This window comes from Rhinolophus sinicus, linkage group LG05 (assembly GCF_036562045.2).
Source record: "Rhinolophus sinicus isolate RSC01 linkage group LG05, ASM3656204v1, whole genome shotgun sequence".
In the NCBI taxonomy this organism is placed as follows: domain Eukaryota; kingdom Metazoa; phylum Chordata; class Mammalia; order Chiroptera; family Rhinolophidae; genus Rhinolophus; species Rhinolophus sinicus.
The window spans coordinates 173,469,982-173,494,071 of NC_133755.1; the positions used below are offsets into that span (position 1 = coordinate 173,469,982).

The 24,090-nt window shown below is 36.5% G+C and overlaps 1 protein-coding gene across 4 annotated transcripts in view; it reads left to right on the top strand.

The window, feature by feature from the left end:
• Positions 1-24,090, top strand: part of SCAF8 (SR-related CTD associated factor 8) — a 141,036-nt gene that overhangs the window by 61,032 nt on the left and 55,914 nt on the right. For 2 of the 4 annotated variants that reach the window (XM_074333733.1, XM_019749246.2), the window contains 11 exons: positions 632-763; positions 1,038-1,150; positions 2,390-2,583; positions 6,180-6,280; positions 8,969-9,082; positions 10,077-10,233; positions 12,297-12,430; positions 14,006-14,147; positions 15,816-15,884; positions 18,489-18,707; positions 19,467-20,916. In XM_074333733.1, coding sequence (XP_074189834.1) covers positions 632-763; positions 1,038-1,150; positions 2,390-2,583; positions 6,180-6,280; positions 8,969-9,082; positions 10,077-10,233; positions 12,297-12,430; positions 14,006-14,147; positions 15,816-15,884; positions 18,489-18,707; positions 19,467-20,902 — 2,811 coding nt within the window. In that variant the 3' untranslated portion in view covers positions 20,903-20,916. Of the gene's footprint in view, positions 1-631; positions 764-1,037; positions 1,151-2,389; positions 2,584-6,179; positions 6,281-8,968; positions 9,083-10,076; positions 10,234-12,296; positions 12,431-14,005; positions 14,148-15,815; positions 15,885-18,488; positions 18,708-19,466; positions 21,558-24,090 lie in introns of those variants that run through there. The other 2 variants (XM_019749249.2, XM_019749245.2) reach the window with 1 other exon arrangement.

The window sequence follows — 24,090 nt, forward strand, 5'->3', positions numbered from 1 at the left end:
TTTTAAATGTTCCTATAATTAGGCTTCATTGCCTAACTTTCATTAGACTTTCTGAAATGTTTTACGCATCTCAGGGTACATTCTAATGTTATTTTGTGAATTCCTGAAGATGGAGGTGGGGAAGGCCCAAGTTGAGAATTGTTTTGCTAGATCAGTGATTTTGATACTGGCATTTGTGCTTCATATTGCTTCTTTACATGTAATATGTGACTTAGTTCTTTAAAATACTTTGTAGGACTTTTCATTTATAGCGTTTTATAAAAATGCTAATTGCCAATTAAATTCTAGATTCATTTAGTGCCATTATATGTCATTCATCATATAATCCCTTTAATCTCGAAGGTTTATATTTTCCACTCTTAAAAGTTTATTTGAATACCTACTTGATCTTATCATTCTATTGTCATCTTCCAGTCTTCTCCCCCTTTTATGATGTTCCATGCTTATAAGTAAACTTGGATTTATACAAAAGTATAATTTTAGATTGATTATAAAAGATTAAACATGGGATTTCTTTTTGTATTGGGCTCCTTTTTAAAATTTTAATTGTAATGTTTGCATGTTTACATTTTCATTTGTAATAATATTCATTATTTCCCAATGTTTGTGTATTTGTATTCATCCTCAATAGGCAACCCCTCAGGATAGTCAAGAAGGAACATTTGGATCAGAGCATTCCGCAACACCATCACAAGGGAGCAGTCAACAGCATTTTCTTGAACCTGAAGCAAATTTGGATGATTCCATAGATATTCAGCAACAGGTAGAAAGTAAATGCTTTTCTGGGTCATATATTTATAAATTAGTTAGGAAAAAATACTATAAAGTATGGTAATTTTTATTTTATGTTAAATATTTTACGTGAAATAATGGTAATGTCCTGAATGCTTTTCTCCCCACACTTAAGCTCCGCACTCTAACGTTTTACTATTAGGCATTAATGCTACTGTGGTGAATATTTTGTACGTCAGAATTGTCAACATGTACTGAGTCTCAACCAGACATTTTGTCTGTTTGCTCTTCTTTTGACTTTTGAGGACATGGATATAGATGAAGGGCAGGATGGAGTGGAAGAGGAGATCTTTGAACAAGAAGCAAAGAAAGTGGCTGTTCGCTCAAGATCAAGAACGCACTCACGATCCCGTTCAAGGTTCTACAATAATATTTAAGAATAGTTGTGTGTAAACTTTTAAAATGGTGGCTTTATTTCTTTGCATCAAGATTTAAGGAAACTTTTTTTTTCTTATAATGACATTTTATATTCTTATAATGACATCTTATATTCTCTCAGAAAGAAGTAATTCAGAATTTGAAAATCAGAAATACTTTCTTCCGTTTTTAATTGGCTATATCTGTGACCATTTATTTGAAAATTATACATGGATCACAGCCATATCATGAGACTTAGATTTTGGATTATACCTCATCTTAGTGAATAATATTTTGATGACACCTCAGGCTGTTAGGATAATAATGCATCTCAACAACAGTTAAATCAGGCTGTAGAGGAACAGTGTTAGAAATTCTATTGTATTTTTCTCTTAAAAATAATTAGTCTTTAACATTTTTTCATACCCAATTTTCTACACGTGAATACCCTGAAAATCTGAACAGTAAATGCTAGAGGAGGGGGTGGTATCTTTGATCATTTTTTAGTAATTTATTGTTAGTTTCAAGAAGTTATTTGCATTTACCTCTTGTGAAGGCGAGCCTGTCAGTTCTACTTTCTCTAACTCTACCTCATGTGAACAGTATCTTGCTACAGCAGTTACAATGTTAGTGCTGAAAACTTCTTTGTTGTAGCCTAGCATAGCAGCTTCTTTATTTGTCTTGCGACACCTACAGAAGCATTTTGGAGAGAGTTCACTGGCGTATGGTTGACAGTCAAAAAAGAAACAGTGTTTCAGTATCACTTTATAATGTGAAGTTCAGCAAAATTTTAGAAGTTGAAAACTTATAAGCAGAATTATATAGTAGCCTAGTGCTCTGTTGGAAATTAAGAATGTAACAGTGCTTATTACCCAAAGGATCTTTTTATTTTTCTTTGGTATTTCATCCCTGTTCTTGACTCTTGTTTGAAAAATGAGTTGGGAGACACTAAGAGAAAGTGAGGCCCTTACTAGGATCTCGTTCTCCTGTTCTTCTTTGTGTTTGTTAATACTAACCCAGACTTAGTAAGAATCATTGAAAACAAATATCTACACCCAGTATGGACCTAAGCAGTACATAGATTTTAGAAAATGCATGTGTGATGTTTGATTATACTTAAATCTTTTTTAAGAAGTAACCAAATATAAGACAACCTTTTTTTTCCTGTTTTTTCTTTTTCTCACCTAGTGATAAAAGAGTAACGTTGATTATTAGAAATAAAATAAGGTTTTGTTTTTAGATCACCAAGAAAACGAAGGTCTAGGTCACGATCTGGTTCTCGAAAGCGTAAACACAGAAAGCGCTCACGCTCACGCTCACGGGAAAGAAAAAGGAAATCATCACGTTCGTACTCTAGTGAGAGAAGAGCTAGAGAAAGGGAGAAAGAACGACAGAAGAAGGGCTTGCCTCCAATTAGATCGAAAACATTAAGTGGTAAGTGACACACTTATACAGACTGTAGGCTCTCTAAATCTTATTTTAAGACTGAGAATTTGAAAAGTGGTTTGGTAAATGAGTAATGCTATCCTGGGTTTTGTAAAGTGATAGTGGAGAAGAGAAAAGGGAAGATCAATTTCTCCTCAAATACTAAGGTTATTGAGAGTTGTATTTTTTTTAATGCAAGTTACAAAACATAAGCCTTGACTAATGATACCTAACGTGGGCCAAGGCTAGTGTCAGTGTCTTCTGTGCATAGTGTCCTAACCAGTTACGACCACCAGGTCTGTAGGAGTAATTAGTGTAGGAAGCATGTGGGTTTCGAAGCCGAGGATAAACTCACCGGGTCAGGACTGAAGGAGACATTCCTACTGTACAAACTTTCCCTCCTTTATATGTTAATCTGTGATGTATGATTAGAACAGTTGGGCAATAGTGGGACTTTGTTTTGGGAGAGGGCTAGGGGAGTGTTCACTTTGTTAGAATGTGAGGTATAGGAAAATAAATTGCAGTGAGTGCCAAATTCTCCCTAAAGGATTCTCAGTGAGTGATGACTCCCGCCGTGAGCCAACAGACTGCAGATGGGCAGTGTACGTAAAATGGAGCAAATTGTCATTTTTTGCCAAGACTGAATACTGATCAGGTTATTTGATTTCCAAACATCTATAAGTAAATATTTTCTGCCACGGAAATAGATAAATAATTAGTATAACTTATGGCACTGCTAAAGCATCTTGGAAATCCAGGCTTAAAATAGAAGGCAGTAGCCATCTGCTTACTTAAGTTCTAGCACGTTGAACAAGCTTTGGCTTCCTGCCAGAGTCGTATGTGTTTATGAGAGCCAGTTCATCTAATGGTGCTGCTGTTCCGAACTCTGAAAGGTTCTGTGTCTTACCAGGTCTGACCTTAAGCCTCCACTGTGCCTCTTCCCGCGATTACTAGTGGGACAGTCAGAATTGCTTATTTTAGGACGGGGCTTTTACATAGTCTCTTTCATTTGGCTCGTCACCTGATTTGTCATGTTGTTGCTGCCACCATTTACATAGGTATTCACCATGGAATTCATTTCCTATCGCTGTTTTATCTTCATGGGTAAAGCACAATAAACAAATTCAGAAAGTACAGTTAAAGTATGTCTCTGATTTTTTTTTTTTTACCTAAAAACTTATCTTACACAGAAGTAATATCAATTTTATGTGGTCCCAACATATTTTAAACACATACAGTAATGTCTCCTTACCATTGGTCCTTAGAATACAAGAATTTTCGCAAATAATTCAGGGGATATGAAACATCAACAAACAGTACCATTCTAGGAATCATGTGCCCTTTTCATGGGATGGGGGAGACTCATTATTGCTTTCTGGGGTCGGGGGTGGTGGAATGGAGTTATCCATGGGAATAATTAGATAACATTGAAGGAGTAGGGGAAATGTGGAACCGTTTTTGGGGAGATGAAGGCAGCTGTGATATGGAGGACAGAGTAAGAAGAGGAGGGAACTGTTCAGTGAGAGAGGTTCAGAAATTTGCTCTGGTTTGGTGGAAGGTTAATGGGCTCGCACAGATGTCCACATCCAGATCACTGGAGCTTGTAGATATGTTGCCTTGCATGGTAAAAGGGGCTTTGCAGATGTGATTGTAAGCATCTTCAGGCGGGGAGGTTAACTTGGATTCCTCAGAAGAACACAGTGTAATCCAAGAGTCTTTATAAGAGGGAAACAAGGTCAGAGAAAAGGTGATGTGAAGATGGGAGGAGAAAAAGGTTGGTAGATCTGCACTATTGTCTTTGAAGATGGAGGTGATGAGCCAAGGAGTGCAGGCTGCCTGTAGGACCGAGCAAAGGCAAGGAAACATTCTGCTCTCCCCTAGAGTCTGCAGATGGATGCAGCTTGGGGACCCAGTTAGGACCCCCAGCACTGTGGGAATACGTTTTGTGTTTGTGGTATTTTGTTGTTACAGCAGCAAAAGAAAACTAATACATTGTCCCTTGAAACTTTGGTTGAATTTAAGGTATATGTTCTTAGGGCGTGACTCCGTGACGCAAAGAAGAAACAGGGAAGAACAGTGACCAGGGACCTGCTGGAGAACAATTCCTCAGGCCCACGCATATAGGGAGATGCTGGAGCTGGGGCTAGCCAGAGTAAGACCAGGTTGCAAACCTGTGTTCAGTGGAGACCCGGCAATAGTCACATCTTAATGTGGGTCTAAATTAGCTCTCGGCCTGCCCTATTATAGATAAAAGCTAATAAAAAAGCTGGAAACTGGTTCTTTAAAAATGACACTGACATAAATCTAAATACAGTTGACCCTTGAATAATGTGGGGGTTAGGAGAGCAGACCCCTGTGCAGTCAGTTATCTGCATGTAACTTTTGACTCCCCCAAACTGACCATGTTTCCCCGAAAATAAGACCTAGCCAGACAATCAGCTCTAATGCATCTTTTGGAGCAAAGATTAATATAAGACCGGGTCTTATATAAGATCTGGTCTTACGGTAAAGTAAGACCAGGTCTTGTATTAATTTTTGCTCCAAAAGACGTATTAGAGCTCTGATTGTCCGGTTAGGTCGTCTTTTTGGGGAAACCTGGTAATTACAGTATCCATGGGGATTGGTGCTATGACATCTGCAGATGCCAGTGTCCGCGGACGCTCAAGTGCCTTACGTAAAATGGCATAGAACTGCATCCAGCTGGCCCTCCGTTTCTGCAGCTCCCCAGTGGGGGATTGAAAATGCTGTTTTCCATGTGTGGTTGGTTGGATCCGTGATGTGAAACCTGGAGAGGTGGAGGGCTGACTGTATTTATTGAAAAAAAACCCACTTATAAGTGGACCTGTGCAGTTCACGCCTATGTTGTGCAAGAGACAACTGTGTATTTAAAACTCTACAAATAAATTAGCTGTAAATATTTTTAGAGTTAGTGTCTTCAGGAAAAGGAGATGTTCATGGAGGCACGAACAGTACAGCTAAAAGGAGACAAGATGTTTCATGTGTAGCATTTGTTTATTATGTATACATATATATATTATATGTAAAGGGAAGTGGCTTCCAAGTCTTTCATGATAACCAGTGAAGGAGTTCCAGTTCAGCCTTTTCCTCTTTGTATCTTCCTGCAAATTATTATTTCCTTAAGGATAAGATACGGTTTTCAGATTTAACTCGTGATTAGGGCGAAACATCTACTTAATCTTTCCAGTACAGAAAAATACTTAAACGGTACGCAGATAGGATTGCAGGGAAGAGTGGTGTGGAAACTTGGTTGCACCTTAGAATTACCTGTGGAACTTGAGAACTCCCATCTTCCACTCTGTCATACCCCGCACCATTCATCATCTGGGGGACCCAGATACCCACAGGTGATTCAGGTGTGCCTCAAGCCTGAGAACGGGGGACACGCAGGAGGGTGGCTTGGCATAGATGTGAATGGATACCTGGGATTTCAGTTGATTTTTAAATAGAATAGATACAAATGTCAACTAACAGGTATGTTGTTATCTTACATTTTAGTCTGTTGTCATTAGTTCTTTTTTCTCAGCGATGTGAAAGCAGTAACTTGCCTGTGTGATTTAGGTCGGTTCTCTCTTGTGTCTTGCCAGTATGCAGCACTACGCTCTGGGTCGGGCAGGTGGACAAGAAGGCCACTCAGCAGGATTTAACCAACCTGTTTGAAGAGTTTGGACAGATTGAGTCCATTAATGTAAGTACCAGTTGTTCAACAGTAGTTTAAGGTGAAGAAAAGAACGGGGTTTTCACTCATACAGAGAGTCACTTCAGGTCCTTATTGGCCCAGTAGTATCTGCCTTTATAAGCACTGCTTCACAAGGATCCTTGGACTTTCGTTTGTGTTTATTCTATTGCTGTTCATCGCCTTGCTTGATTAATTTTTTAAATGGAATTCTAACAAAAACTCATAGGGGTTTTACAGCAGTGTAGCACTTGATTCCTAAAAACATTGAATGTTTGAGTTAGCAGGAACCCTATGTGTGATCTAATTTAATTCCTCTTTTTGTAGAAAATGAAGAATCACCTGCACATGAGCTCATACCCTGTTTCCCCGAAAATAAGACCTGGCTGGACCATCAGCTCTGATGTGTCTTTTGGAGCAAAAATTAATATAAGACCCGGTCTTATTTTGCTATAATATAAGAATGGGTCTTATCTAACATAATATAAGACCGAGTCTTATATTAATTTTTGCTCCAAAGGACGCATTAGAGCTGATGGTCTGGCTAGGTCTTATTTTGGGGGAAAAACGGTAGGTAGTGTGTGGACACAACTGGAGTTGGGGTCCCAGTCTCTGCCCATGTCCTCTCCCTCTCTTCCTGTTTCCCCCTCAAGCCTTAGGCAAGAAAACCAGTGTGGCCAGGTCATCTCCACTAACCTGAGTTAAGTCTTTCACTCCTCAACTTGATTCCTTTAGTGGTTTTGCCCCATCCTGTCTCCTTCTTTGAATATTTTCTTCCTGAAGGGCTGTCATTTTCCCCTGGGGCTAAAACTAAGGACATGTTTTATTTTTATTTGTTTGAGGAGATTTATAATTCATTAACCTTCTGATTTTATTGTTATACTTTTATGTCTATGGACTTTTTATTGTTTACTGGGCAGTTGGTTGGTTTTCCTTTCTAGTGTTAGAGCCCAACATTCCGTACATGGCCAGATTTGACTCTTCTGTATTAATAATAGCATTCCTTATTTGAATTGAGTTTTATCATTTCGTATTTTACTGTCAACTGTGTATGTCTGCTTGGAGGCTTACAAGAAACTGGTTAAGTAAATATTATTTTACCAGTGAGTAAACTTAAGTGATTTGCCTGAGTCACACTGATAATAAATGGTGATTGGTTAATAAATAAGTGATTGGTTGAGTGTTTCAGCTTAGCCATTTCAATTCCTTTCTCCACCCTAAGAGTGTCTGTTGTAGGCTTCTCTTACTTTTTGTCTTTCTAAATTTCACCTGTCAAAACATAGCTATCGTCCAGAATCCATGATCATATAACACCTGAAAATTTTTCAAATTTTCTCCTACCCTTAAACTAGTGGTTCTTAGCACTAGCTGCATATCAGAAATGTGGTGACATTTGAAAAAATAGGGATGCCCATGAGCAGTATCTTTAGGATCTTATCGAAGAGGTGTGGTCACACAGGTGATTTCTCATGCAAAGCCAGGAGTCACTGCTCTGAACAGGTCCTGCATCGGAGCAGCATTTTGGATGTTCAGGTGGCTTATGACATTCGTAGTCTTTTTTGTGCCATAGTAATCTGGGCATTAATTTTCCTTGTCTTTCTCCTCCTCTGGATTACCTTTGAAGAGCATAGTACTCAACAAATAATAGTCACTAGATTATTTTGTGAACTGAAGTGGACTGAACGGCTGAGTGATAAAATCTGGGATTTGAAAAATTGATATAAGATTTAGAAAGCTGTTACTTGGTTTTAGGGGAGTTTGAGGACTGAGAAAAGTCTGTTAGATTTAGCATTAAGTAGGTCACTAGTGAGTTTGAAAAAAATATTTTCAGTGGGTTGGTAAGGAGTTGGATCTACATCGTAAGAGTTGAAGTATGTAAGGGGTTAGAGAGACTTGTCTTTTGAAAGGTTTGGTATTAAAGTGACAGTAGCTTGAAATGTTAGCAAGACTGAGGGAGAAGTTTTTGTTTTTGTTTTGACAAGTAGAGCTTACTAGGTGTTGAGTAATAATAAAGTGAGAGAACACCTTTTGAGTTCTTAAAGAAACAAATGCACTGTTATTCTGAATTAATACATTAAGGATAATTTTATGATCTGGTAGTCTATAGAATAGTGAAATAGTTTATAAATAAAACTCTCATATCCTTACACTGAGGCAGTTTTCCCATTCATTTTAAACCTATGTCCAGAAGTACCTGGACAAAATTAAGTTTTTTAAAACTGAAGTGCTTTAGTTTTATCATTTGTTGTAGATTATAGATTTTATATTAAGGTTAAGGTACTTCTCCAAAACAAAAATTCTTTAAATGTTAGTCAATATAATTGGAAAAATTAAAATAATACTGTGACTAAATCGTATGCCTTCAAATATGTCGGCTATACATGTGTGTGTATTTTTACTTTTTAAAATAGTTCTTTATATTAGAAAAACTTTAACTGACATGATAGTCAAGTTTTCACATACATGTGTATCATGGCTTAGAGTGAGACCCAACTAGCTTTTGAATTTTTGCTTTTTTTTTTTTTTTAAGACTAAGTAATTTGTGGTACATGAATTGAACCAATAAACATAGCTGGGCAAAGAAAAGGGAAAACAGTTCATATCAGTTAATAGACAATGTTCCGTTTCACTAAAACTGTAAAATGCCAGAATGAACTGTCCTCCTTGTAGCCCTGCTAAAGAGACCATTTGTTTCAACAGATGATTCCTCCCAGGGGCTGTGCTTACGTCTGCATGGTTCATCGGCAAGATGCCTTTCGGGCTCTTCAGAAACTTAGTTCTGGATCATATAAAATCGGTTCCAAGGTTATTAAGGTGAGAGTGGGGGCAGGGGTACATGCTCATGTTTTATTGGATTATTAGAATGTTCCTGTATTTAATTCATTCTTTTTAATTGGGCAAAGCTCAATGGAAATCTATTATTTTAGTTTTGTTGAGTTATAGAATTAGATAGTAGGTAAAACAGTAACCAAACTTTAGTCAAACTCTTGCTTTGAAATCACACACACATACACAGTTCTCTTCATCAACCAGGTCACCACCATTTTATGAGCAGACCTTTTTCATTTTTACTAGTTTGTCTTTCATTTATTTCTTCCCAATGCTTCCTAATCATCCCCCTTAATTATATTATTTCTACTTTTTAACATCTTGTCTTCTACAACCCTCGTGACGGGTTTATTTATATTTTTATTTTCCTCTTCGTCTTTAAACTGAGTATTTACTGTGTATTTTTCCAGTTTTACTTTTTGTGACTAATTTATATTTCATTTCTGCTATTTGGAGAGAATTTATTACATTAGCTTCTGCAACTGAATTAAAAACTTTAAAATAACTGCTTTCAAGGGAGTTAACATGCCCATACCTTTGTCATTTTATGGCAGAGAGTTTCTTTATGTAAACTAAAGTTCACTGGTCTCCTGTTTTTCTGGAGTACCAAGATTTTGTTTAAATTATAATAACTAGTCTAATTATTGCTAATGTAGCTTGACATTTTAATGGTGAAAAGTAGATTTGGATGTTTTATTTCTGGAAATGTCCTTTTTTAAAGTTTCAGTAAAAAGTAGAAATAAATCTCACAAACGCCATCACTATTAATGCAGGTTTTATTTTATAAACAAACAAAAACGGAAAATGCATGGAAAATTTTCTTGGTTACTGTTATTCAGTGATATTGTGCTCATTCACCTGATTTTTAAAACTAGTTTTATTTTTTATTTGTATTTGTAGTGTTTACATGTTTTTTAATGTTTTGCCTTGTTTTTACAGTATACCTGAGCTTTCTTTTTTCTCTCTTCATTTCTGATAGATTGCTTGGGCTTTAAACAAAGGTGTGAAAACAGAATACAAACAATTCTGGGATGTGGATCTTGGAGTCACATATATACCCTGGGAAAAAGTTAAAGTGGATGATTTGGAAGGTTTTGCAGAAGGAGGCATGATTGATCAGGAAACTGTAAATACTGGTAAGAACCCTAAGGGTAGTTTTATTAAGAAAGTACACTTATAAGGTTGTAATTGATAAGAGTTTTTCCATAATAGAGTGAATTGTGTTTATTTTCCCGATTCTTCCCCACCCCCAAAAGTGAAAAAATATGAAACACTGTGTTCAAAAACATTTTTTAAAAAGTTTTGCTCGATAGAGTTGCGTATTTTGTATATGGAGGCTTTTTAAAACTAAATGCAGTGGTGCCTTGGTTTTCGAACATAATTTGTTCCGGAAAGACCGTTTGAGTTCTGAAACGTTCGAAAACCAAGGCATGGTTTCCCATAGAAAGTAATGCAAAATGGATTAATTCATTCCAGACCTTTAAAATCAACCCCTAAAACTGCAAATTTAGCATGAATTTTACTATCAAATGATACCATAGATCCATAAAATTTACAGCATTTGTAAGCCAAAATGTTCATCAATGGAGACGTTTGAAAACCGAGGTACTACTGTGTTTCAATTCCTCAAGTTTAAATGAGAACTGGGTACTTTAGAAGATTCTTTAAAAAACTTCCCAGATTTTGGTTAGTATACATGTTGAGAATGGCAGGAATAGAATCTTAGTTTAGGGAGTTGTGTTTCACACTCATGCAATTCGAGAATGCTCACTTATAACCAAGTGACCATCTGGCCTGCTCTTTTGAAAAACTTGTCTTTTTTATTTTTAAAAATTCCAGTTATAAAATGATTAGTAGTTATAACCAGTAAGAAGTTTTAAAAGAATTGAAATACGATATATTCGTTATTTCTTCACATCTTAGCTCTTTTTAGCATACTTAGCTAATTTTCAGAATATTTTTGTTCTCAGGCCATTGCATATATTCAAACTCTTTTTCACTTGTTTTCTTCTTATCAGTTGCTCTCTTTCTTGATGGATATTCCACCAGAGCATACAGTCATTTAATAAGTATTTTAACTCCTGCTTCTTGCTGTGTAGCAGGCACAGTTGTAGGAACTGGGATTACAGCAGTGAGGCAGGTAGACAAAAATCCTGTCTTTCGTGCAGTGCACCTTGTAGTACAGGGGCTGCCTGGGCCAAAGCTGGCCGGCAGCCTATTTTGTAAATAGAGTTATATTGAAACACAGCCATGCTCACTTGTGTTTATCTATTTTATATGACTTTTTTTTCAAGAGAAGTTGAGTAGTTGCAACAGAGAACATATGGCCCACAAAGGTTAAAATACTTAATATAGGAAAAGTTTGCCAACTCATGTGCTAGTGGAAAGAACTAGACCATGAACAAAGTAGATACTCTATACAGTAATTCTATGTTGGTAAGTTTTAAGAAGAAAAATCAGGGAGTGGGGGAATAGGCAGTATAGGTGTGAAGCTGTTGCAGTTTTAAATGGTTGAAGAAGGTCTAACAGACAGGTGATCCCTGAAGGGGTGAGATGCGCAGGTGTCTGGGGAAAAAGCATTCCACATAGAGGGAACACCAAGTGCAGTCTGTTTAAAAATCCTGAGGCCAGTATGGCTGGAGCCAAGTTAGTGAGGCGTGAGTAGTAGGAGACGAAGCCAGAGAGGTACAGAGGGGTGAAGTCATGCAACGTCTTACTAGTCGTCATAATGACTTTGAGCTTTACTCTGAGGGGGATGGACAACTATTGGAGAAACCAGCAGAGCTTCTTCATTCGAGTTTTGCATAAGCTGTATTTCCAGAAAAAATTTTCTGTATTGGGTTAATATTTGTTGGTCTCCCTTGTACCTTGTGACAAAATACAGAATGAGGTTGTTTCCTCTTATGTCAGACAGCCTTTGAGATCTGTAGTACATCCCTCTTTAAGTGTTTTCTCCAGATTAAATATGTTGTGTCTTTCATTTGTGTCTCGTGTGATGCTTCCTTGGACTCCGTAGTTCCCTAATCAGATTTATCTGGGCACAGCCGAGGCCGTCACCTCTAGTAGTGGACACATGTTAAAGACAGATGTGCTGGGGTAGATGAAGGACCTAGACAGGCATGAAATGAAATGTGGACATAGAAATAAAATGAAAAGTTGCAGCTATCTAGAGGAAATCAATTTCAAATATTTCGTTTAGAGTGGGAAACTGTGAAAAGCTCAGAACCTGTTAAAGAGACGGTCCAGACAACTCAGAGCCCAACTCCAGTTGAAAAGGAGACAGTGGTCACCACCCAGGCAGAGGTTTTCCCTCCACCTGTTGCTATGTTACAGGTTAGTGCTGGGTGTTTTTGTTGTTGAATGTGTTGTTTTACTCATGTATTTACTTTATAAAACTTGGAGGAACTTGTCCAAAATGGAATAAATATGAGCTCAGTCAAACAGTTTTTGGAAAAAAAAAATTAAAGAAATGGTCTAATTTATATTTAAATGTTTATTTCTTGGACAATTGATTGTTGATGGCTTGCTCTGTGACATTCACTCTTCTAGGCACCTGACATTGGGATACATCAGTGAAAAAAAACCAAACACAAATCCCTACCCTATGGAGCGTTTGTTCTCAAAATGGGAGACAAGATCTAAAATAAGTTTACGAGACACAGTGGAAGGATAAAGGTAGTGTAGGGTGACCAGTGTGCACAGGTGCTTACAATCCTAAGTAAAATGGTCAGGGCGTACTTGACCGAGAAGGAGACACTGGAGCCACCAGTGAAAGTTGGCCAGCCTGGCGAGCATTGCAGGCAGAGGGAAGAGCCAGTGCAAAGGCTGGAGGCCAGGAGCAGGCTTGGTGTGTTCCAGGAATGGCACGTGGGCTAGAGCACAGTGCATGAGGCAGCTTAGAGGAGAGGAGACCTCTAGGAGGACTTTGGTTTTCACTCTGAGATGCGCAGCCTTTGGAGGAGTTGGAAAGAAGTGACTTGACCTGGCTTAAAGTTCTAAAGGAGTGCACTGGCTGTACTATTTTGAGAATAGATTAGTGGCCATTCATGAAAGCATGGAGACCAGTGAAAAGACAGTTGGAGCAATCCAGACGAGAGGTGATGGTGGCTCAGACTAGGATGCTAGCAGTGGAGGGAATGAGAAGTGGTCAGGTACTGGGTATATTTTGATGGTACGACCAAGGGACTTCGTGGCATGACTAGATTTTAGTTGTGAGAAAGAGCAGAGGCAAAGTTTTGGGTCTGAGAAATTGGAAAGATGGGATTACCATTATCTGAGAATGAGAAAGAAAACGGGGAAGGAAGAGTTGTTTTGGAAAGAACTTGGGAGTTCAGTTTTGTGCACGAGAAGTTTGAAGTGTCTTTCAGACAGTAAAGATGTTGAAGAGACCGTTGATAGAATATGAAATTTAAGGGAGAGGTACAGCCATAGTGCAAATAAATACTTGGGAATGATTGTATCTAGGATGAGTAAAAGGTATTTATGCTAGGAGTAGAAAATGAATTTATGAGAAATTCAAGTCATTTTAAAGCTCCTGCTGACATGCTGCCTAATGGTGGTTTGGTTGTGTAACATAGCTACGTATTAGAAACTTAGTGGGAGATGACAATTTAAGATTGAGCCTGATAGTCACTATTCAAGTAGGTGCCCGTTGCCTTACATCACGTGAATATAAGGCAGATTTCACAATCGCTGCATGTACTGTCTGTTGAACAGTAGTGCCTTGCTTTTACCCCAAGTGGGTTTATTTACAAGTATACAAAAGGGAAAAAACAAAGCAACTTAATGTAATGGAATTTGTTACCCTTAAAAAAGAAATAGAAGTAATTTACCTTTAAGTGTTCCAAGATGTAATCTTTGCTGATGGATAAAATGATTTATGGACTTTTTCTTTTCTGTCCACAAAAGATTCCAGTAGCGCCAGCTGTGCCTACAGTTAGTTTGGTCCCACCAGCATTTCCTGTGTCAATGCAGGTTCCTCCTCCTGGATTCAGTCCCATGCCTCCACCTTTTCTTCGGGCAAGTTTTAACCCTTCACAACCACCTCCTGGTAAGGAGTTTTCGTCTTATTAATGGAATTCTCTTTAGAATAGCATGTAAATTGTTCTTTTTCCAGGTTAAAATACTACATAGAGCATTGATTTTCAAACCTTAGCACATGTTAGAATCACGTGGAAGGTGTGTTCCAGCACAGATTGTTGGGCCACCCTTTGCTACAGTAGGACTGAGGGGGAACAGTTGCAGTTCTAACAAGTTCCCAGGTTGTGCAGATTGTTGGAAGCCCACACGTTAAGAAGCACCGACAGAGAGAAGAAATGGGGTCCTTTAAAATCATTGAAGTACTCTTGTCAGATAATTTAAAATTTATGTTGAAATCTTTATGTTGTAGTTCTGTACAGTTATCACCCATTCATTAAAAAGTATGCATTTGATTATGTAGATTGTCCTTCCTAAAAATCATCGGGTTTCCATTTTGACATTAGAAATTAAATGTTAAAATGCTAATTGAATTGGTACGTTTTTTGACCTAATAAATCGTTAATAAACAAAAATTTCCTTAAATCAATGTTTCTACGTACAAGCTATAGATTTAACATCACATATCAATGAAATATAAATCATTGCTTATATAGCGTAGAATCAAATAGAATATATTGATTTTTAAAAACTTTTTATTTTTCTTTGAACTTCATGATTTATTTGCATAGTATAACAAATGAAGTACTGTACTTTGATTTCTATAATTTAAGTGTTGAACTCATGAATAGAGTTCCCCAAAATATATCAGTAAAACCAAAAAGTAAATTCATTGCTTGAGGATGGTTGTAATTTGTCATGTAACATAAAATTTAAAATTACAGTTTAATACATAATTTAAAATTGGTGCAGATTTTAATAAGAATTTTATCTTTTTGTATATTTTAAATATTTGGAAATTACTTTTGTCAAATATTTTCTGTATTTATGATTTTAAAATTGAAGTTTTTTCAGAAGCTATTTTTAAGTGATTATTTCAAAATTCATAACATATAGACTTTATAAAGTTATTGTCTGTCTGTCATTCATTTGTTGAAAGTCATATATCTTTATTTTCCCCTCACTTTTACTCACTGTTTCTAATTGAATTTAATGGTTGGTGTATATTTTTAAAAAGCAAGGAAGCAGTTTTATAGTTTGATCATTTGACATTTAAAATCATAAAACAGCCAATATTAAATTGAAGATTTATTTCAATGTTCAAAACATAGTATAATAACATCCAAGGTTAATGAAAGTATTCTGATCTAGTGGGTAAACAGCATATATATCAAAGACATACAGTAGCAGGTTTTGCAGATGAATTATTGCATATAATGTTATCAGCAGCTTGAAATACAATGTTTAATTCCCAGTGTGGTCAGCATGCTAGCGTATAAACGGGTTACCTGGCTTGTGTTAACCTTTGATTTTATAGCATCATAGAGAGTGCCATGGGACTTAAACAAATGAGTAAATAAATAGGATGTGATAAGGATCTCTCTGCTTCCCTAAGGATCAAGTAAGGTAGTGTATATAAAAGTAATTTTTAAAATGGAAAATATACTCACAGATATGAGGTTGTAGTAATGAAAGACTTTTTTAAGAATGTAGAATTTCTCTTACAGCTAGTAAAACCTTTGATTTAAAAGAAGTAACCTTTTTTACACTATTTAATTTTGGATCTTTTTTTTCTGTATAGGTTACATGCCACCTCCAGTCCCTCCACCTGGTGTTCCACCACCTGCTATTCCCCCAGTGGTACCAACATGTGAGTGGTCTGCTTTCAGAATTTTCGCAATTCATGGTGGTGTTAATGTGTTAGTTCTCATTCTTGTGAATTCTTGCTAATTTTTTATTATGAAAGTTTTCACACAAATGCATCTTTTTTGTTAAATGATTTCTAAAAAAAATTAACAGTATCATCCAGCAGTCCATATTCATATTTTCTCTGTTATCTCAAAATATGTTCTTATAATTGGTTTATTTTAGTCAAAATTCAAAAGAGTCCCCATATCATGTTTGTATGTTTGTGTGTATGTATTAAATATCATAATATAGATTACTACTGACCTAACGTCCCTTCCTTTTTCAATTCATCATGTCTTTAACTTACTGAATAAACAAACAGCTCACTTCTATATGCAAGATCCCAAATAATGGATTTGGGTTTTTACTTCTTTGTGATACTGAATTTGTTCCTCCATCTCCTTAAATTTCCTGTAAATAGGAAGTTTTCAGCACCAAAGATTTGCTTTGATTCCACTTAAGCTTTTTTGGCAAAAATACTTAAAGGTGGGGTGCTGACTTGACATTACGTCACATCAGGAGCCATGCTTTCCCCACTTTAAATGATACTAAGATGTATCAGAGTACTCAGGTAGTGGAACCTGGTTGTAAAAAAGTTAACCTTCACATTTGCATCAGGCGGTTTCCTCCGTTGATCATTATTACTTGAATCTCCTTTTCATTAGTTTCAAAGTGGAGATGATCTTTTGAATTTTATAATTCCTTGCATATTTTTTAGCTAGAATTTTTCTATAAAGAAAAACTTTTATCAACTAATAGTATTTAGTTACCTTGAAATACAGTTGTGCAGGAGAGCTAGGTAGGTGCTAAATTCTTTCCCGTAACTGCCATTTTCCAGGCAGTGAGTGAGTTCTGTGGATATTTCCAGTGATAACCAGTGGCTGAAGCGGGGAGAGGAATTCTCTTATTTCCCCTTCTCTTCCTCTCCCTGACCCTCCAGTTCTTCCTCCTTCATTTTCTTCAGTGTTTATGGATTAATGGATTTTCAGTTCCAAGCAATTGCATTCACTTCTCTTTTTGAAGTTCAGTTTGTCTCATCTTCGGACAGTATCTTTTTGAGATGACTGTATCAGTTTTTGTGAGCTTCTTACTTTTTGGCCCAATATTGGCTCAAAGGGCTTTATTTAAAGTGAGTGTATATGATAGCTCACCTTTTGATGATATAATCCATTTTCCTTATGATTTTAAACTTTTTTACTCTTTTTTACTGTTTAGACAGCATTAGGATTCTTCTTTTTGGCTATTGTTGGTTAATTAGAAAGATTGTTTATTCTTTCCGAAAATTGGAAAAATATTCAGAAGCCATTTCTTAATTCACCATTCACAGAGACTCATTCTAGAGCCTATCTCCCAATTATTTCTTCTTAATTTATTCATTTTGAAAAATCTGAAATAAATTTAATAGAGAAAGAGAAATACCACTGTGCTCTAGGTACTCTTCCTGTTTGCTCACTGTCTCATTTAATTCTCCTAATTCCCATGCGTGATCCCAGGTTGTTTCCTCTGTTTTATACCTCGGTTACGTGCTAGCAGTTCGTCCAGGTAAACTGGAATTAAATGTGAGGATAACAGTTGCTAAAAGCCCCATGTAAATGATTTAACAGTGTTGTGATATAAATTGCACTACAAATTCTAACAGTTTAATTGTGATTTTATATTTCTCTAGTTCTGTTTTATAACATATAAATGATTTATACACTTGGGGTTTTTTTCTACACATTCTTTTAATTTGAATGTTTATACCTTTTTATTTGTAGTCCACCTTATTATTATTATCTCTTCCCATCTGATGAATTTCTAACCTCATTTGACAAAAAATAGTAAATGTAAGAACCTTAGACCATTGTAATTTCAAGGGGATTCGGCAGATTTTCATTCTCGTATTGTCAGTCTGCACTAATCATTTCTGTTTATTTAGATATTCATGTACTGGCATCCTTGCAAAATTATGATTTTTTTTTGTATTACTGAGATTTTCTTCTTAAGTCACAGGTCCTTATTTTACTAAACATTTTTATGTGAATATTTCTAATTTTTTTCTCCTATTTTAAAAAAAGTTTTCTAAATAGAATTTATCTTCTTTCTGGTGACTCATTTGTCACTTTGCACATCAGTTGTTATATAATGTTTTAGCTAATACAGAGATGCTATGAAATGATACATTCAAGCTGCCAGAAGTTAGTTTTCATTATAAATGAAATAGAGGGACCAGAAGAGAATTCCTATATGGTAGGTCCTCGAATAACATCTTCTCATTCATCGTTTCATTATAACGTTTATGAGATCCCCTAGGACTTAACTCTTGTTTATATCAATTAGCCTGTGGGAAAATTGGTTTTGTTATATGTTGTTTCACTGAACGTCACAGAACCTATTGACGATTTTAAGTGAGGACTTACTGTATGTCATGTTAACTGAGCAGTCTTACCAAACAATTGGGGAGAAAGGATAGGAAGTCCTTTAAAACTTTGGCAAGGCCATTGTTAGTCATGGTTAATATTTTAACTTAGCACATGAATTGATTAGTTAATTAAGTCTGAAATATATCTTCTCCCTCTTTAAACAGCTTTAGTGCAGCCGCCATTATCCATGACTCCAGAAACTGTGAAAGATGTTGGATTTGGTAGCATTGTTTTACCAGGTGGTTCTGTTCCCAGCAGTCTTGCTACTTCTGCTTTGGCAGCTGGAAATGTTTTTAATCCTCCAACTAAACAAGCAGAGCCTGAAGAAAAAGTACCTCATCTTATAGACCACCAGCTTCCTTCTGGTGAAAACACCAGAGCAGGTAAAAAAAAAAATCCTCAGAATCCACAGTTAAATTATACGCAGTACTTCTCTATAGTGGTGTTTAATTCTGAGGTGCCGTGCATTTGTAACCAGTTCAGTGCGCAAATGTTTGAAATGTTGCGATTTTTAAAAAGAGATCACTATCTCCTAAAAACAAATTTGGCATTCTGTTCAGGGTAGTGTAGATTTTGGCGCCTTTCTATTGAGACTCTCTCCCTGTCTTTTTTTGGCCTATTGGGACTGCTTTAATGTGTTGCTGATCAACATAAGATTGCACAAAGTGTGTATACTTACAGAATGAGAAAATGAACAAGTACTAGGTATAAGTAACTTACTTCTACCAGGTATTTATCGAGCCAGGTCTAGAAGAGAAATGGGTTGTTTGAAAGCAGCAAGTCCTTTTTTCATGGCACCACTGTTAGTATATTAAGAATTGTTTGTGCTTTAGAAAGACTTTTGTTAAAGGTGGAGAATCAGTACAAAATTTGATATTTTTGTTAATTTAAAAGATCATGTAAAGATTTTAAAATAACAGTCTCACATATGTTTTAATATTTAGATGTCACTATACATGGTAATAACTTTAGTTTTGATTTTTATTTTGTATCTAATGTACCTTGATTCTTTGGGGATACAAATGGCTGATTAATTCTAAGCTAACTGCTGGAAATTATAGCATTAATAGTTACAAATATAGTTTCCTTTTCATACCAGAATGATTCTTTTTTGTGTTGTTTTTTTCTCCTTTCCATTTTAGTGATTCCAAATGATATTTCAAGTAGCTCTGCAATGTTAGGACAGCCGCCAAATGTGACAAGCAATTCTGGAATTATGGGAGTTCAGAGACCAAATGTATCAAGTAATTCTGAAATTCTTGGAGTCCGGCCATCTAACGTTTCCAGTAGTTCTGGGATTATTGGACCTCAGCCACCAAATATTCTAAATAACTCTGGAATTTTGGGAATACAGCCACCAGCTGTTTCGAGTAGTTCTGGACTTTTGGGAGTGCTCCCCCCAAATATCCCTAACAATTCTGGACTTATAGGAGTACAGCCACCAAATATCCCAAATACGTCTGGACTTTTGGGAACACAGCCACCAGCTGGGCCTCAAAACTTACCCCCTTTAAGTCTCTCCAGTCAAAGGATGCCCATGATGCCGATGTTAGACCTCCGTCCGGGACTCATACCGCAGACGCCTGGACCACGGTTTCCTTTGCTGCAGCCGGGAATTCCACCGCAGCGAGCAATCCCTCCCCCGTCGGTACTTGATTCAGCCCTTCATCCACCCCGTGGGCCTTTTCCTCCAGGAGATATTTTTAGTCAGCCAGAAAGACCTTTTCTAGTTCCTGGAAGGCAAAGTATAGACAATAATCCAGAAAAAAGGATACCACTCGGGAATGATAACATTCAACAGGAAGGAGATAGAGATTACCGGTTTCCTCCCATAGAAACCAGGGAAAGCATGAGTAGACCTCCTGTGGATGTTAGGGAGATGGTTGGACGGCCCGTGGATCCAAGAGAAGGTCCTGGAAGGCCTCCATTAGACGGTAGGGATCATTTTGGAAGACCGCCCGTGGATATCAGAGAGAATCTCGTGAGGCCAGGTATGGAGCACCTTGGTCGAAGAGATCACTTTGGCTTTAATCCAGAGAAGCCTTGGGGGCACAGAGATTTTGATGAGCGAGAGCATCGAGTCCTACCTGTCTTTGCTGGCCCGAAAGGCTTGCATGAAGAAAGAGGCAGATTTCGGGCTGGAAACTATCGATTCGATCCTAGAAGTGGTCCTTGGAACAGAGGATTTGGACAAGAAGTTCCCAGAGATTTTGATGACCGCAGAAGACCCTGGGAGAGGCAGAGGGATAGGGATGACAGAGATTTTGATTTCTGCAGAGAAATTAATGGAAATCGTCTTGGACGAGATAGGATTCAAAACACCTGGGTCCCCCCTCATGCTCGGGTTTTTGATTTTTTTGAAGGGGCCACTTCTCAACGAAAAGGTGATAATGTGCCTCAGGTTAATGGTGAAAATACCGAGAGACATGCTCCACCACCACCTTTACCAGTGCAGAATGATCCTGAACTTTATGAGAAACTGACATCTTCAAGTGACATAAACAAGGAGAAGAGTGACACAGTTGCTGATATAGAAAGTGAACCAGTGGTAGAAAGCACAGAAACTGAGGGGACATAATCATCACTCAGTAGGTAAAAGATACCTTTTGTAAAGTTGTCATCTCTCTGTAATCGCTTAATGGCTGACTGGACCCTAGTTGTTCACTGTGTCTGCCAGAATTAAGTTAATCTGATGTTCATGTTCACCTTTCTCTTAAAATAATTGTACAACTGACTTGTATAGACATTGTTCTTAATATGAACATGGTAGGTAAACATTTTTTTATTTTTCTGATAAATGTTGCCCCCAGATTCTTTTAACTTCAAGGAAATGAATAACAGCTTGTCAGAGACTTCCTATGGAAGAAAGCGTTTTTTAGATACTACCATTAGGTCAGATATGGTAATAGATATATTTCAGAGTAGCCAGTGGTGGTATATCTTACCCATATCTTTAGGCTGCTGCAGAATTTTAAGGTAACAGACAAAGCTGTGATATTTTATGCAAAGACTGGCTCTAGATAATTTGAGGAGCACAATACAGAGATTTTAAAAAGTGATTTTGTAAAATCTACACTATGGTCTCTGTTTCTCCAAAGTAAGTGTTTGTCATTTGTTCCTCATACTGCAGTGAGTAAAAAGAAACAAGAAAACAACAACATAAATATTAAAGTACGTTTCAATGTTGGGTGAATTTTGTTTTTAGATGCCAATAAAACTTATTTGTTTGATAACAGTGTTCTAGGAATTGTATTTTTTTAACCTACAAATTCTTAAAACCCTGGATCATTAGCAGCATGTGCCTAGTTGCAGAAGTTTTCTATTGCTCTTAATAACAAAATGAAGAACTGTGTGGTGCAAAAATATGTACTTTAATATAAAAATCATGCAGTTGCATTAGTTTGTATGTAATACCTGTGTGTGTTTATTGTATCAGTTATATAGGCTTTTTTGGTTTCTCTGTATTCATGCACATACAGAGAAAAACAGAAAGTTGATAGTTTAGATAATAAAATATTCTTTACAACTGGATAGAAAATTAGAAAAATTTGACTAATTGACATTGCTCATAGTTACAGCTCTTAGCCTTTATGAAGGTAAAATAAGAAATACTGTAAAGAAACACTTTGGTTTGGCAATTCTTTATTTTTTAATATAGTTCAGCATGAAGCCAGATTTCGCATGGAGCCAAATTTGACATAAATACTTGCATTGCTTTGTTTCACACTATTTGTTCTTCTGCATAGATAGTGCTAGTACTAAAGTGCTTGCCAGTCACTTGCTGAAGGGAATATCTTACGTGCACAAAACGTATAGTGGTGGTGAGGGGTCTGCAGACATTAGTTTGTACCAGGAGCACAGTGTCCACCGTGAGTCTTGTAGGCTCTGGGTCACATTGTTCAGGTTAATCTCCAAGGTAAACAGAGTAGCAGAAAAATTGGGGCTTGGTTTCCCATTTGCTTATTATTTTTGTTTTAATTTTCATTTATTTGTTGTTTGTTTTTCCTTTGGGTTTTACATATATGTGTGTGTATGTATATATATATATATATATATGAAACCATTGGTGTATTTTCATTTCTAATGAAGGCTTTCATTTGGTCCTATGAATAGTCATTTTTGTTTCCACTGCATTTCCAACAATTCATCATTTTCTCAGTTTATCTAGAATTTTAAAGTTACATTTGTCAAGCCCCCATACCCACCCCCCTCTTACCCTGACCCCCAAATGGTAAGAGCACACCAGCTATTTAAAATTGGATGTTTTTTATTACCTCTGATGATCTACAGAGCTGTAAGAGCTCTAAGGTTCCTGGCCAGAAATAAAGTCTTTTTTTTCTTACAGGTTCTGAATAGAAATAGTACATTATTTATTTTGTTATTTGAAAAAGTGGATGAGAGTAGGAATTTGGTGTTTATTTTGAAGGAATTTCAGTTCAGTAATGTGAGTTGTTTCAGATCTTTTCCTTAGGGTAACGGGGGAAACTGACAATGGTACAAAGTTTTAATGTATGGAAATTATATTGGCGGGGATATCTCTCAAACTACTTTAGTTGCATTTACTATTAAAATGAAGTGACATTCACTTGGATTGAGGAATGTGAAAGAATGTGAGACTTTTCATTGAGTTGTTCCCAAGCTTTTTAATCACTGTTGGGCCGTCTTGTGCATAATTGAAAACAAAACATACGCAAGTACTGCACTGGTTTGAAAATTGTGGTGGTGTAAGTTTCTTAATCAGTTGCCAGTACGGAATCTAGAAACCCATCTTGCAAATATGGGACACTCCAAACGTAACTGAAAAAGATTATGTCTACTTGTTCTCACGCTGTCCTTATTTTGTTTTGTTGTATAATAATTAAGTGAAAGAATATTATTCATTCGCATACTGAATTCCCAAAATTGGTATTTATATTCACCAGATTTTAATGATGAAGAGAAGAAATTGCTTTATTTGATAAGTTTGACATAGGACCTATCATGTTTTTGATGCTTTTGGTCACAGTGCTGTCACTCGAATGCTAGCAATTAGAAATATGCAAGGAGTAACCTAACCAGTGTAATAAAATGATTTAAAGTGTTGCAGGCAGTAGCTGCATTAGACTCCAAACCACTCGGTGTTTGGCTTTGTGATTTGTCAGAGAGAGAGAGGGGGAATGATGTGGCTTTCTGCAGTATCAGTGCACTGCAGTATCGATAGACATTAGGTAACTAATTTTTAAATGCTTTTTATGTCTTTAAACATTTCAGTAAACATTGGCTTCTGTCCTTAGCCTAAGTGCATATACTGTGCTTTGATCATTTATATTACAGAAACTTAACTTTATACTGAAGTAGTGTTTATCTGCAGCACATTATAGGTGGAATACGCCTTTATTCTAGTTTTCCTTTAATATATAGGGGGGACAAATACTTAGAAAGCATTGGAAGATGGAATAATATAAAATTATTTGCTTAAAATTCTGAAAATTATGTAATATTTGATAAAATTTGTTCATTATTTTATCACATTCTTACCAGAGTGGTTTCTTTTGTCCTAATAATTTAGTTATTTCATTAAATTTATTGGCCATTTTTCACTCATGTAAAAGATTATAGTTTATGGAGCTACACATTTAGGGTTGTTTCGGGTGTGGGACAGTTGTATTACATTTAAAAAGAAAAAGTGACCTCTTAATTTGAAAAAGTGTTTTTTTATAAACACCATAGTTCATCAGATCTAAGGTGCTATTGATTGTTAGAAGCCCCATTTATAAATAAAAAATG